A 16,015-nucleotide genomic window follows, 5' to 3' on the forward strand; every position below is an offset into this window, starting at 1 on the left:
CCACAGAGGTGGTAGACTGTAGATGGCTGTTCTGTGACACGTCTCTTATTCTGTTACTCAGATCCCAGCCATGAGGGCACAGCAGAGGGGATGGAGAACATGGCAGATGCTGTCACCCATGCTCGATTTGTGGGCACAGATCATGCAAGCGATGAGGTTGTCTTGATGAAAATCCTACAGGTAAGATGAGAGAAATGGTAATTACCATAATAGTTGCTGCCTGTTGTGGAACATATCCTGTTACATAGAAATGAAGAGGAGGAAGCAATGTTTTGACTCTGCAGGAGCTTAGTGACAGACTTTATTTTTAAACAAATGGCTCATATACCTGTGGTAAAAGCTTTCCAAATGAAAATAGTTAAAAGCTTAAATTAAATTATTTTAAAATTATGGACTTGATAATGTGGTAGTGTTGGTAATCCTACCTTCTGCATGGTCTGTGTTGGGGGAGTTAATTAAGAATATGGAGCTCTCAGACTTATTTTTGAGAAAAGTTTTTTGTGGAGTCAAAACTATGGACTGTATACCTCTTTGGTCTGTGTACTTCTGAGTAGATATCTGGTTCCTGAATTTAAGTATTGGGTAGCATGCAGTGTATCAGACCCCTTTTAGAAGTGGGTCAGATCATTCTTGTCTCCTGACTGGCTTCTTGAGCACAGTATTCAGTTTGAAATTACTCCAGGAGAAGCCTTCTTAGGTTTTCTGCTCATGGCAGTCTTTCTTGAGGAGACCAGCCTCCTCTTGGGAATGCATGCAAGTATCATTGCAGAGTGGTACATGTGGGTGCTGTTCTTCGCAGGTGTTGAGGACGTTGCTGCTCACCCCAGTGGGAGCCCACCTCACCAATGAGTCGGTGTGTGAGATCATGCAATCCTGTTTCCGCATATGCTTCGAAATGAGGCTCAGTGGTAGGTTTGCTCATCCTTCTGCCGCCAAGAAACTGATCAGGTTTCCTCAGCATTAACTAGTGCTGTTGTAGAGCATGCATCCATGGAAAGCTGCTGAGCTTTATATTATTGTGTCTTTCTACAACTTCATGGAAGATTTGCTGGGTGTTCGCTGTACGAGTTTGGACTGCTCTGTTCCCCAGCTGTGTAGCGCCACCGTGTGATGCCGTGACCATTTGCAGTAATGTGGGGTTGGAGCTGGTTTTAATAAATTTGCCGTAATCTCTGTAAACAAGACTCGGAGGGGAGTCTGCTTGAAGAAGCCTCTTGATAATATCACACTGAGTAATGACACCTGTGTTATTTGTTTTTGTCTTCGCAGAGTTATTGAGAAAATCTGCAGAGCACACTCTGGTCGACATGGTGCAGCTGCTCTTCACAAGGTAAACCTGCTTGTGTTTGCCTCAGCATTGCCGAGATGGCCCTCTAAGGACAGAAAGATTCCACACTTCCACTTAAGGGCCCTCAGAAAAATCATCCAAAATGGTCATTATTTAGAGGTGGAAGGGGATGAAGGATTTGGCACTTTTCTCTAGGGCTGACCCTGTCAGACTGCAGGGAGACAGAGGTAGGGAAGGTTGCCTGGTTTAGGGTGTCCTTTGAGGAGAGATGGACAGCCAAGTAATGAAGAGCTTTAGGATAGAGAACCAGTTTCAGGACAGAGAATGCAAACTTCACTGGAAAAAATGTGCTCTAAAAAAATATAGCTCTCTTTAGCAGAGAGAATAGAAATGGTGTTGAATACCCACACACTGATTTCTAGCTGAGAGCTTTGACCTCACACATCAAAGAACATTTATAACACTTGAAATCGTGTGTCTTGCACAAACATTCTGCCCTTTTCAGCACCCTTCAGGTAATTAAGATGACTTCTTTAAAACTCAAGTAAGTTAATTAACTTAAAAACTGTTTCTTCAAATAGTGATGTAATCATAGACTTTCCCTGGGTATTGTAAAAAGGAAACTTTTACAGGTACATATATACTTTTAGTAGAAAAATATTTTGGTGAAACTGACAGCTTATGAAACACAGTTGCATCATATTTTTTTTCCCATTGTCACACAGTTCCAATGAGATCTCAGTTTTCTTCTCCTCTGTTTGTCCTGCATCATGCACTAGATAAATGTTGGGCAAAGGCAGAATCAGTCTCCTCAAAGAGGAGAAACCACATTACTTTTTCTCCAAATGCATATGTGAATTTTATTTGGTGCTTTTTCATTACTTACTCTGTAATCGTCTCCTCTGTCCTTCTTGGTAAGGCTCAGAGACACCATCACCATCTGTGCCTGTGGGCATTGGGATAGAGATGCAAAGCAGAGGCAGCAACTGCAGGCGTGATTTGGCCGTCTTGCTTTCCCAAAAACGAAACAGGCAAAGCTGTGCTCTAAGGCTTTTACATTCTCATCACATAAAGACAGAACTGTAGTAAAGAAGCAGTAAACAAGAGAGAGCAGGGTGTGTGGAATTGTGGAGCTGTACATGCTGTCGTTTGGTAGCACAGGTGAGAGCAGCCTTTCTCGTTCTGAGATGAGAACTGCTTATCTCCAAAGATTCAGCTTAATGTACATCTGCTGCCCTCCACAGTTGTGTTTATATGATGCTGAACACAGGATAACTGCTGGGGTTTCTACAAATTCAAATTGCCATGACTAGTAATAAATAAAATGTACACTGCTAGAGTTGTGGTGTGGATGACACTGATTCAGCAGCTGTTTCTAGCAGCATCACAGAAACCTGTTTTGAACAAATGTAAATAGTCCACTGCTGAAAGCATACACTGAAGGAAAATAAATGGTCTTTACATGGCCGGAAAATCAATATAGAAAAACAGCCATTAGCAGTAATAGTGTGCAAAGCACCTCTTATCTATACTTGTGTGAGTTCTTTCCCTTGGCAGAATTTGGCAGGAAAAGAAGTTAGTAGTCTCTCTTTGTGAAAAAAACCTAATTTGGGTTTCTTCACAAAGAGGCTCATATAGCTGTGGTAAACCTGTGAGAGTTAGTATCTGCAGCATAACTGGAAAGACCAGCCTGTTTCTTTCCCCTTCTTGTTAATCCGTATAAGCTTATGTATTTTGGCTTGCTCTTTGTATTTCAGGTTGCCTCAGTTTAAAGAAGAGCCTAAAAGCTACATGGGAACGAACATGAAGAAGGTAAGACCCAGCTCTGTGTTGACTGTTCTGCTCCTGTCTTTGGCTTGCGCTCATTTCTATTTTGTTTGTTTTCACACTTGTATTTCTTCGTTTCCACAAGTCCCAGTTCACTGAAAGAGCATGTTTAACCACATAAATGGACATAGGTTCGTTAATTCTATGGGATTAAGTCCAGATAGCCCAGTGACAAGTCTTTTTAATGATACTGCTGCCCAAGTGAGACAGTCTGGATTCTGGGAACAGCCATCAGTGCTGTGGGCTAGAAAACCCCAGCAAGTTCTGGGACCTGATGGTGTCATTGTCTGGTTATCTGCTGTCTTCTGCTCTCTCTCCAGCTTCTTTTAATCATTCTTCATTCACTACAGGTCCAATACTGAGCTCTTGGGATATATTTTTGTCCAGTTCCTCCTGTGTGGAAGGGAAACTTTTTGAGGCTGGTGAAACAGCATGAAAGCATGAAATGGGCTTTTGTAGAAAAAACTTTGGTGACTTATAGAAGGGACAGCATTCTGTGGTGAGCACCTTAGTTCACGTGATCAGTGCCATCTTTATTAGCAGTCAAAACACAGTAGAATTTTCTTTATCTCCCTTTTCCTAAATGTACAGTTTTCTGAGGGTAGAAGTTCTGGATTTGTTCAACACCACCATCTTGATAAATATAGTGAAGTTTTTAGTAGCTGGAATCTGTATTTCAAATAACATTATGTGAACTTATATGATGATTAATGTAGTAATTTCTTATTGAGGAGAGGGCCTATTGAGGAACTCCATATATACTTCTATATTCTTTATATTCCATATGAAGAATGTCAATAAAGGTTGTTTGATTCTGCTGTTGAGAGCAACAGGATGGGGAAAAGTGCTAGAGAAGAAATAACCACCTTTCAACTTAACACTGAATATTCAGCTTATAGCTTCCACTCTGTATTTCAGTAAGTTGAGAAAAGGGGCAGCATAGTGTAAGCATACATTTCAGAGCCATTATAGAAGTGTTTTGAGAGACTGAATGCTTGTTTGTAGGAGTCTGAAACCTAGTAAAACTTAGGGCTTTACTTCTTGTATGGTAAACCAATGAGTGCTTGTTTCCCTTGCTGTGGAGAAGTAACAGGATTTGTGATGATGGTAGGCTGGTGCACAGAAAGCTAAAAGAGATCAGGCTCACGTCCTGCAGGAGCCAGGCTTTGTTGGTCTGTGTACAGGTGTGAAGGGAGGGTGACTGAATTGAGGAAGGCTGCCCTTCCCAAGTGATGGTTGCTCTCAGCTCGGTTAAGTGATGCTCTGTCTTGTGTCTGCTCTGTGCAGTTACCCTGTACTGTCTCTTTGCTGTGCATGCCAGGAGTGTGCCCTGCAGCCTTGCACTCTGCCAGGTTATTCTTCTCTTTGGGTTTATTTTGCTTTGTTTAAACCATGCATTTGCCTATCTTTCACAGATTTCTTCAGGTCTCCTCAACAAACTGGAGCTAAGTAGTGGGGAACAGCCCAAAGCCCTGAACCAGTTAGAGAGGGTATTGATCTTTAAGAACCTGAAGGTTGCTCTCTCCCTTCTCCCTTCTTACCTTACTCCCCTCTTCCTTCTCTTGTAAACACCACCTGAGAGAATAGTTACGGTGTGTGCAGCAAATCTCCCTCCACTCATTTGACACAGCATGGCTTTTGGAGACAGTGCATGCCATGGTTGCTTTGCAGTGTTGTGGCTGCAGATGGGGCAGGCTTGGGAGGCAGAGACCCTTGTTTTACTGCAGCATTCACTGTCTTGGTGAGTGCCACCTCAGACACCATCACAGCATCCTCTGGGGGAAGGGAGTGGGAGGGCCTGGCTAAGACTTCACTGTGAAAACTTGAAAAAAGGAAACTTAAAAAGTGTAGATTTGTCTCTGAAGTGTTGTGTGTCTTGCCTGTTGATCTTTATTATAGACATAGCTCCTCCATATACCTGAGGAGTCTTTTGACCCAGCACGCCATAATATTTTTTTAGTCAAGGTGAATCTCTGAGCTTTGGTACTTGGTACAGGGCCACAGAGTTCAATGCTTTCTGAAGATTTTTTGAAGGAGATTGCTGTGTATTTTCAACATCTTTTGTTCATGTTTCTACTGAAAATATGTGTCCCAGCACAGTATATGCTAATGGGGGATCAGTAGGGCCAAACAGATTTACAAAATGTGTTCGTCCCTGCTAATTCCCCTAGATAATACTTCTAAAGAAATACTGTAGGCATGCAGATTATTTGGTTTGGATCAATCATAGTAACCCTGAAAAACTAACTTAGGGCAGTTCTCAGTTTTCCATGTTGGTTCATAAACTTAACGTAGCTTTAATTTTTGTTTTCTCTTGATGTTACTTAGTCCAGACAGAGCTGAACAGAACATTTAGAAATGCCACTCTTGCCCTGTGTCTAAGACAAAAATAGTTATATGAACAGGATAGTCTGAGGCTCAAGACTTGCAGATTTGTGCAGAGTTACACAGAAAAAAAAAAGACTAAGAAATGTTTCCCTTTGCAGTAGAAAGCATTCTAGGTAAACAGGGTTCTGTTGTGGGAGCGAGGAGGAACATAAATCTTAATCTTCACAGATTTTTGGCGTGGCTTTTGTTCATAGTTGCCTAAGATGCATAAATGCATTCACCAAATGCATTAACCTTCATTAGCTGTTGCAGTACAGGCAGGTATGAAAATGAGCTGACTGGATTGCCTTGGTGTCTCCAGGACTCAGACCGTGGACTGCGTTCTCTCTGCATGCTTCTGTGTCTTGAACGCTACTTGGTGTGCTGACCAGTTCCATGCTGCATTAGAATGAGCTCATGTTTCAGTGTAATCACTTTAATTACTAATCATTGGCCCCTGCCCTTTTCTCTTGAGGCTTACAGTATCTTATGGAAAAACAAACGAGTACAGGTAAGGTGGCTTGTAGAAAAATGAGATCTTGTGGACCCTTTAAAAAGAATCTTGTAGTCTTACATTTTTCTTCACCTTCCTGAACCTTAGTTAGGGTTTTATTTCTAAAACCTCATCTATCAAAGGAAGCATTTGGAGTCTTGTATTTTTTTTCTTCTGTAATTTTGTGGACATTTCTTTATTCAAAGGTAACTCAGAAAAATGTAATTGAATCTGTACAGAATTTCAAGATGAACAAACAGTACCTCTGAGCTCCCTCTCTCATTTCTAAAGAGTATTTTTTAAATACCAACACCAAATGGTTTTTACTGTCAAAAAATACAAGCTTAATGTGATCTCAAGGATGTTGATGATTAGAAAACTAATGTAACTCTAATATCACTGAGCATGGAAGAGGGAATGAGAGTTTTAGATAATTTGTAAGATTCAGGATATGTTAATGATCTATTAAATGCCATTTAACTGCTGCATTTAATCAAAAAGGCAATGTTAGGTTTAAAATATTAGTGTGTTAACATACCATGAAGCTTTCTAGAGAAACTGGCAAATGTCTTGAAATTGAAGGTAAAAACAAAATTTAGAAATAGTTCCTTTAGTTAAAGGCAAACTGTACCAGTGTTTTTACATTTTTTATACTAACATTAAAAGCAAAGAGATGTGAGATTGTTACCTTTAATTCAAAGAAAATCCAGAAGGAATGATGTTACTTGCTGTCCTTTGATACATGTATTGTTTTAGAATTCCCAAAGTCAGTGTTTGTTTGTTAAAACAGCATTTAGCCTCCTGACACTGGTGAAATGTTTTTATTAAGCTTTTCTGTTTGCTTCTGCAAATTTTTAAAGCTGTGCAATAATTCACTGCATTGAAACAAAAGGAGATAGCAAAATATAAAGGAGAGAGGGCAAAATTACATTGGAAATAGTCCTATGTAGTCTTTCTAGGTAATTCTAATAAAAGGATACCTGTTTTTGTAGAATGTGGAGATTAGATAGTATGAGATGAAAAAGACCTGCTGGGTAGTCTCATCTCACCCCACCCATCTCTCCATTCCCTGAAAAAAAAACCCAAAAAAACAAAAAAAAAAACTTAAAAAAAAACGAAACAAAAACCACAAAAAAATGAAACCCACAAAAAACCACACCAACCAAAATCCCAAAAAAACACCATAACAAAAAAACCCCACCTAAAACGATAAAATAAACTTAGATTCTGGTCTAAATGATTTATAGTCTGATTAAATGTTTTGGAATCTTTAAAAATCAAGTAAGTCTTCTTGCTTGCCTGACTACACTGTTTCCCATCCGTGTGAAGCTGTTGTGACTCAGTCTCTGAAGGATGGCACAGGCTCATGGAAATGATTACAGATGGGCCTGTATCTTACGGCCCTCAAGATGCAACCTTGGAAGTTAGAACAGAACATAGGACAATCACAGAGGGCAGATTTTGTGTCTGGGGAAAAATGCTTTTTGAAAGGGCTAGTGTTGAATTGAGGTGGTATTTGGTGTTGTATGAAAGGGGAGATTAGAAGCAGTAATTAAGTTGTGAGGTTGCATTGTCTGATAGAATGTTTAAAATGTTAGGTGTTTCTCAGGAGTGGTACATGCTTAGCCTGTATCAGTATCTCAGCTCTGTTTTGCTGATTCAATTTTGCATCCTGCTGCAAGTAACTTTAACCTGGCAAATAATGATAACTGGCTTTAGTGGCTAGAAACAATGTCTGTTTGAAATTGTGTGAAACAGACTTTTTTTGGTTTAACACATAATGCTTCCAGATTTCCTAACTAATGAAAGTAGTTTGGTACAGTGAACCACTAGTCTTCAGATCTTACAGTATAAGTTACTGAAAAATGAGAAAAAAATACAGCTGTTTCTATAATAGTTGGTAGGTAAAAATATATGGTCTAATTTGTAGCTTAAGCCTTTAATAATTGCAGCTATTGGTAGTGTTTAAGGCTCAGATTTTAGAAATTGGCCAGAATCAAAAATAACACCTATTTTATATAGCCCTATGAAGCAGGAATAAATAGGAAAGGTGAGAAATCTGATAGTTTTGATATGAAAGGTTTGTGATCCATAAGCATTGTAAAACGTTTTGACATCTGCAAAATTTGGTTTTAGCTGTGTGCTTGTCATGTAAGTATTTGCCAGAAGCTGTGATTTAGAAGATTGTTGCTGCAATCTTTGAAAGAAATAACAAGGAGCAAAATAATTCTGAACCTATTAATCAGCACACTCAAGGAAACTGTAGCATAGCTAAAACCTGGGGATTAGTCATCAAACAAATAAAACTTGTGGTGTGAAGAAAAGTTAGACAAATGGTTTACTGCAGTGGGATATAACATTTTGACAAGCTTTGTTTAAATGGGAAGAAATACAGGCTGAGGCCATATACAGGGAGTTAGAATTCTACCTGGAAAATGGAAAGAGAAGGAAGAACAGTAGTAGAACCTAGAAGATTTATTGGCTTTTAAGAGTAGTAGTAGCTAGATGGAGTTAAGTTGCAGAAAATGGAAGAGACTAAAGAATATAGCTGTCTTCTACATAAGCTAAATCCGATGCTAGAGATATAAGAAATAAGGAATATTTTAGCCCAAAATAAAATTTAATTGTCATTAATTTACAAAGAGGAATACTGAATAGGGCCTGGTACTGAAACTTGCTGAATGGTTTCCACAACATGCAAGATACCTGTTCAGTGCTTAATTTGCACTCAGACTGAGGGGGTGGCAGCATCAGAAAAGCTGCCTGCAGCTACTAAATGCAAGAGTACATGCAGTCCTGCACTTGGAGGAACTTGTGTCGTAAGGAACTGGTTTTCATGCTGGCCAGGGCCATTGGCCATGTGACTAAGTATCATACTGTTTTTCTGGAGTTCTAGAGCATTTCTGCATGCCTGAAATAGCAGTGCTGTGCAGCAAGTGCCACACAGTCTGCCCTACTCCTGGTTTTGTTCTTCTTTTCCCAATCAAAGTTCTGTGTACAAACTAGAAGAATAATCTTGGTCAACAAAGATATCAAGAGTTAAGGTTAGGTTTAGAAGAGAAGTAATGACAGAAGGCAGGTGAAAGGAGAATGAGGTTTGTTTCTAAATTGCTAAGGTAGCATTTGAAATGTAACATGCACCAGTAGCAAGTGAAGTGTTAGAAATACTTTTAATAGTGAGCACGGAGGAATGTGAGCATGGCATTGCTACAAAGATGAAGAGTGAATCAAGGCAAGAGGTCAGTGACAGAGCTGCAGCATGCTCATGCTGCATTTCCAGCTTGATATATACGTGGTGACATTTTAGCTTCATGTCAAACTTGACTAATGCTTTCTTAGATACTTTAATCGATGCCCTTTAGAAGTCTAGGAGCTTTGAAATGTGTAGGTCCAAGAGAATTCTTTTTTCTAATTTAAAGTTTGGAGGTATTGATAGGGAATAGGGAGTGTTGTGATAATTGAACTGTTAAGTATATATTATAGCAGAGTCACTGAGTTAATTGTCCGTTGATTTAGGTGTGGAGTGTTGGCTAATATGTGGGGAGTCAAGGGGTAGTTTGCATGATTTTGAGGTGCTGATTAATTTGTGTGATATATTTAAGTGCTACTGCCAGACTTTAAAGTTTTTGAGGTAGCCTTTGTGAGTTGGCTTGTGTAATCCATTATGCTATGTGGTTTTTGCAGCACTGATACTAACGATTATTGGTTTTCAGTTGAAAATGAGAGCTGGAGGAATGAGTGAATCATCAAAATGGAAAAAGCAGAAGAGATCACCTAGGCCTCCTCGACATGTAACTAAGGTCTCTCCTGGGACAGAGCCATCAGCAGGCAATGCTACTAATACTACAGGTAAGTTGAAATTTTTTTCAAGAGACCAGACAGCATCTATGCTAGAGCTTTTTTGAATGTATCTTTATTTAATTTCTCCTAATATATTATTTTGCATTAATTCTTTTAAAAATAATTCTCAGTTACTGTAGCAGTAAGACATATCATAGCTTTTCAGGTCCAGGAGAAAGTTTTCAGGAAATGGAATACATATTGATGAGAAAGGCATGGCCCTGCACATAACAGCATTTCTGTGCCTTCAGCATGCCTCGTAGGGGTAGTTTGGACAAAAGAGAATGGACACCTGGAGAAGTGGCTGAGGTTAAGGACAGCCGTGTGGTGCAGAGGAGTTGAAGGATGCAGCAGATAGAAGAGACTGAGAACAGGAACACTGACAAGAGGAGAGCCAAGGGCAACTAGTGACAGCACAAGGGGGCATAGTCCTAAGCTGCTCCAGGGGAGGCCTAGCTTGGACATTAGGAAGAATTTCTTCACAGAAAGGGTGATTAAACATTGAAATGGATTGCCCAGGGAGGTGATGCAGTCACCTAGAGGTGTTTAAGGAAAGACTGGATGTGGCACTCAGTGCCATGGTTTAGCTGACATGGTGGTGGTGGGTCATAGGTTGGAATCGATGATCTCAGAGGTCTTTTCTTACCTAATTGATTCTGTGATTCCATAAGGAACACTTAGATTCTTGGAGCACTGTCTCATATTTAGAGACAGAATTTGGTAGAAATTCTTCACTGCTCGTATTTCAGATCCATTTGAATTGTAATGCAACTTCATTTGTTTAGGAAGAATTAAAGATATTGGTCCTGCTTTAGAATCAAGTCAAAATTCTCGTTCTGAAGGAATGATTAATCCTTGATGCAAGTGTTTAAAGTGGTTGTGTCATTGTATTAAAGAGTAAAGTACACCTTTTAGACTTTCCAGATTCCTTCTTATGTAAATGCTTTGCACCCTTTATCTAAGTATCTAAGTTAGCTAATTTGCTGAGTCGGTTACACCCCAACTATTGTGTTAAATTTGGAGAGCTGCTCGTACCTCCAATGTTCATCTATTTAATTCATTAATACCTAGCAAGAGATGTCTTAGTTTATCTATGTTCTCACATTAGTGTGTTGCTGAGATTATTTGTAGTATGAAGTAGCAATGAGAGAATTTGTTGTTGCTATGTTTTTAATGTATGAATTTGTGTTGAGGGACAGAGCAATAACCATTTTGCTTCTGTTTCTCATCAGCAAGCGGAGTTGCTTTCATAGATGGGCCTTCTCCCAGCTCCTCTGGGAGCTCAGAAAATGTTTCATCAGCGGTCAGCCCTGTTACAGACAGTGGGCTGGAATTGTCCTCACAGACAACATCCAAGGAAGACCTGACAGATTTGGACCAAGTCGCTTCTTTGGGACTTAATGCAGGAACACCTTCAAATGAGGCCAAAGTCACTGAAAGTCAAAACCAGCCTGAACTCCAGGTACATTAATATAATTTGCAAAGAAAAGTTCCAACTACCAGCATGATCACTTCTCCCCACAACAGTAATGATATTGAGAGGATCATAGAGCCACAGAGGACCTTTCAGAGCTGCAGATGTTTTGAATGGTAAAAATGCTAGGAAGACTTAAACAAAAGTAGTGTGATGAAGTTGTGTAGCATTTTAAAAAAATGAGCAAAATTTTTCACCTCAGAGGGAGTAAAAACTGATAGGTTATGGAAGTATTTTTGAGGTAAAGTCCATAGTCTCACAACCCAGAGTTATATAAAGCAGATAAGAACTTGATGTAAGTGGAAGGGTAAAGAGGATTGCAGCTTAAGTAGAGGCTCTCTTTTCTCTTAAATTTTGTTTTTATGGTACTCTTCCATTAGTGGCCTGTGTTATTTTAATAGTTACAGATTACCTGCAAACAAATGAGACCTTTTTTTCACTTGTCTAGTGCTTAACTCTTCTTTTGCTTCTTTCATTCTCAAATGACATTTCAATGAAGAGTGAAAGTCTGAGGGAGGAGAAGGTCCAGTCAGCTTCTGTCGAGTCTATCCCTGAGGTCCTAGAGGAGTGCACATCTGTAGCAGAACATTCTGACTCTGCCTCAGTTCACGACATGGACTATGTAAACCCCCGGGGAGTGCGTTTTACTCAGTCTTCCCAAAAAGAAGGTGAGAGGTGGGCAGTGCTGCTGAAGCCCTGCTTCATTTCCACTGTTCTATTTCACTTCCTGCTAAGAGGCTGATAAGCTCCTGTTCCTTAGTGGGTCTGTACCAATTAAATTTTTAACACTTGCTAGGCACCTGCAAAAAGCAAATTTAGATTGCTAATCTCTCCTTTTTCTTCAGGAGCGGCTCTGGTCCCATATGGGTTGCCATGTATCAGAGAACTGTTCCGCTTCCTCATCTCGCTCACCAACCCTCATGACCGCCACAACTCGGAGGTGATGATCCACATGGGGCTGCAGCTGCTGACCGTGGCCCTGGAGTCTGCACCCATCGCAAACTGCCAGTCCCTGCTGGGGCTCGTCAAGGAGGAGCTGTGCCGGCACCTCTTTCAAGTGAGTCTGGCTTGTGCTCCCATGGAACGTGGCACTGGGGAGTCAGATAGGAATGTCCATCAGAGAGTGTATTGAAATTCAGTATGATGAACTTTGGCAGGTCTGCAAGCAAGCTCTCTCCTGCACTGCAATGAGAGTTCTGAATTGCACCAAATGGTGCTGTTGCAGAGCCAGAAAGATTGTCATGCTATTTTCTTTTTCTGCAGACCAGGGCCAAGAAGGATGAGTGTAATTTGAATAAACTGTTACTGTGGGATAACACTGTGTTTTGACATAATTGGTTTTGTGATAATTATGAATGCAAGTTACCAGCTTAGTAGTAGGCAGAACTTTTAGGGGATAGCAAGCTATTAATTGCAGTGGGATCATCTCAGAGGCAGGTCTTCTCCCAAGTTCCTTCACCACTAAGAGTCTCTGTGGACTTGATAAAAGAACTAAGTTGTAGTAGGTAAAATGTTACCACACACAAATAAGAATTAAGTATATTCATCCTCACTAGAAAAAGTGGGACCAGGAGGTTGAACAAGGGATTGTTTTTTAAAATGTCATTGATATGGGGGGCAGTGTGTGAAGCTTTGGCTGGTTGAAGGTGATGCCTGCCATGCCCTAGTACTGCTACTTACAGCACATAATGACTTGCCTTTGTAATTCTTTTTTGTTTCTTCTTCAGCTACTGAGTGTTGAACGGCTCAATCTGTATGCAGCCTCCCTCAGGGTGTGCTTTCTTCTCTTTGAGAGCATGAGAGAACATCTGAAATTCCAGCTGGAGGTGAGTTTTTTGATATCACTGGGTGCCTCATAATAGCTTGCTGGCCTTCAGTTAAATGCATACATCTGAACAGTAAAATAGAGTCTAAGTGTCAAATTATGTTTGTATAAATTACTCAGTGTTATGGGTAGGCTGTGTAGGCCTTTTTCTGTTGGAAAATCAAATCTCTTGGAGACTGGTGTACTATGCTGCCTGCCTTCAGACTGTATTTTTAGAACTGTAGATCCAGTAGAACTGTTTGAAACCTTTTTACAGCCTCCTTCAGAATGAGCCATCATTAAAGATGGAATGTTATGGGGGAAGGTGAAGCTTAAATCTCCCTCTGCAGTCCTCAAAGCTGTTCACTGTCCTGCTTTTTTTTCTTCCCTTAAACTGAGCTGCCCTGTGTTTCTGCCAGATGTATATCAAGAAGCTGATGGAAATAATCGCTGTGGAAAACCCAAAGATGCCCTATGAAATGAAGGAGATGGCTTTGGAAGCCATTGTTCAGCTGTGGAGGATTCCCAGCTTTGTGACTGAGCTGTACATTAACTATGACTGCGACTACTACTGTGCCAACCTGTTCGAGGAGCTCACCAAGCTGCTCTCCAAGGTGCTGAACCCGGGCAGGGGCAGGGGCAGGGAGGGGCAGCCGGTGACTATGGGCACAGCTGAACAGTGGGAGTGCTCCAAGGGTCTGGGGGTGTGAGATGGGGAAGGGCATTGAGCATTGGGAAGCAAAAGAGAAAAAGAACAGTCATGATTCTTTAATAATATCGGAGCAAATAAACTATTAAATACAAGCTAGACAGCTTAGGGTGTTCTGTTCTAGTTTTTTGCCTTCCCCAAGTTGTGGGGGAAAACTTACTTGCCCTGTTATGGTGAGAGAGACGTGAAAGTTGACTAATACTTACATGTTATTTCCCAGAATGCCTTTCCAGTTTCTGGACAGCTGTATACTGTCCATCTGCTGTCTCTGGAAGCATTGCTGACAGTGATAGATAGCACTGAGGCACATTGCCAGGCCAAAGTGCTGAGTAACATACATCAACAAGAGAAGGAAGTTGTCAAACCCAGCCCAGAAACCATCAACAGCACCAAAGAAACAAGCAATAGTAAGAACCCTTTCTTTGATATTTTAATATTAAGCTTAGTCTTGTGCTAAACTCGGAGATCTCATTTTGCTTGCTGACATAGTAAACTCCTTAAATACGTCTTCAGTCTTCCTTTCACACATTTTATAACTACACACTGATGTTAATAACCTTACTGTTTGTAAAATTTGCAGTTATTAAAATTTGTCTTTCACAAAGCTTTATATAAAGGCCATGTCAAGACTGGCAATCACACCAGAATGAGGGCTTGCCATGGAATTCATGTACACAAAGTACTGAGGATACTGCAAAGTCATGGTTACTAGAAGGTTCCTTCCTCTGAATAAGTACATTTTCAATTTAGAGTGATCAGCTCATTATTTTTCTGTTGATAGCTTTTTTCCTTGGCTTATGGGTTTGTTTCTGTGTGTATGTTTGGTTTGGGATTTTTTTGTGAGTTTTGTTTGTTTGCTTGCTTATTTGTTTGTCTTAACTTCTACAGATATTGAGAGGGTATTCAGTGAGGGAAAATCTTCCAGTGCAGTCTCAGAGGCAGCTGGGGCATGTCCTCCCACCAGTGGGTGCCTTATGGCTGACCAGATGAAGGAGAGCTGCATGGAGCTGGAAGGAGGAAGTGAAGCAGGTAATAGCCTTGGCAGTACCCTGGGGGTTTGTATCCTAGAATGGTCCTGACATTTGCTGACAGGTCCTGCTATAGTGTGGATCGTTGTAGCTATTGTGCTCAGAATTGGAAGGAGGTATATGGTGAATGTATGTTTATTATATGTGTGCTGTTTATGCCAGCTAGGTGTTGCATGTCTTCTGGGAGGCATTAGATCTAATGGGTCACTTTGGGTCAAAAGGGTGTGAATTCGTAGCAGAGCTTAGAGTTTTGAAGGAAGGTAGGGGCTCTCCAGGGAATCAGTAATGTAGGTAGCCAGAATAGCCAGAAAATTAAATCTCGTGGCTGTGTGAAATTGTCTGGGGCAAGGAGCTACTATGCAATTATGCTGAATAAAATGTGGGTGGGAGGAATGTAGTAATTAAATTGAAGTGTGACTGCCCTTTGCAGGACAGCAGCAATATTGCAGCAAAGGTTCCATGACTGAAAGTTATTATGGGACACTCTTATGCCTGGGTGCTACTCTGGGGATAGATTTGACTGTAATGATGCTTTGTCATTCTAGCTGAGAAGAGTATCCCCAGGAAACCTACTCGATTTTCTTGTATCCTTCCAAGTCCTCAGGAACTTATGCAGATTAAGAACAAAAAGAAGGTATGGATCTTTGAGTGTTCTCATTTCCCATCCCATATGAGCTTTGCATGACTGGTCATACCTCAGAAATTTTGAGTTCTGCTGATCAGAATTAAAGAGTCAGCCACTGAAAATCCTGCTACACTCTAGAGACAGCAGTGATTATTACCTGTTCTGGTTTAGTTGTGCTGAAGATTGCAGGAGTTGTTGGGAAATTTTGTGGCACAGTTTGTAAGCTAGATCCATCTGATTTCTGGGTGGGAAAGTCTCTGGATTTAGTCTTTATTATATGGAGATAATCAGGTACTTTGATCAAAAAGGGCAGCTTCACTACTCTTATCAATGATGTAAATGCGGAGCGTGCCAAGGGGCCTGTACTGGAAATTAACTGGTCTGCCATTCTGGTTTGGTAATTCCTATGTTTGCTTTGTCATAAGGATGACCAAAAATATTGTTCTGATTGTGGTAGCACCATTCTTTGTTTTCAGAATCTGTTTGCTTGAACCTCATTAGTCCAAGTTATAGCCTAAACCTTATACAACTTTTCCATTCCCTGAGTGGGTCTGGGCTAG

At 40.5% G+C, this 16,015-nt stretch overlaps 1 protein-coding gene across 1 annotated transcript in view; it reads left to right on the forward strand.

Annotated features, from left to right (window-relative positions):
- The window catches only part of GBF1 (golgi brefeldin A resistant guanine nucleotide exchange factor 1), a 98,882-nt gene that overhangs the window by 60,565 nt on the left and 22,302 nt on the right, over positions 1-16,015 (forward strand). The window contains exons 5-18 of the mRNA XM_058810919.1: positions 62-180; positions 800-908; positions 1,270-1,330; positions 3,046-3,100; positions 4,531-4,629; positions 9,689-9,824; positions 11,048-11,277; positions 11,789-11,957; positions 12,135-12,346; positions 13,017-13,115; positions 13,513-13,707; positions 14,023-14,209; positions 14,691-14,831; positions 15,376-15,464. Coding sequence (XP_058666902.1) covers positions 62-180; positions 800-908; positions 1,270-1,330; positions 3,046-3,100; positions 4,531-4,629; positions 9,689-9,824; positions 11,048-11,277; positions 11,789-11,957; positions 12,135-12,346; positions 13,017-13,115; positions 13,513-13,707; positions 14,023-14,209; positions 14,691-14,831; positions 15,376-15,464 — 1,901 coding nt within the window. The remainder of the gene's footprint in view (positions 1-61; positions 181-799; positions 909-1,269; positions 1,331-3,045; positions 3,101-4,530; positions 4,630-9,688; positions 9,825-11,047; positions 11,278-11,788; positions 11,958-12,134; positions 12,347-13,016; positions 13,116-13,512; positions 13,708-14,022; positions 14,210-14,690; positions 14,832-15,375; positions 15,465-16,015) is intronic.

Source organism: Ammospiza caudacuta, chromosome 9 (genome assembly GCF_027887145.1).
Source record: "Ammospiza caudacuta isolate bAmmCau1 chromosome 9, bAmmCau1.pri, whole genome shotgun sequence".
Classification (NCBI taxonomy): domain Eukaryota; kingdom Metazoa; phylum Chordata; class Aves; order Passeriformes; family Passerellidae; genus Ammospiza; species Ammospiza caudacuta.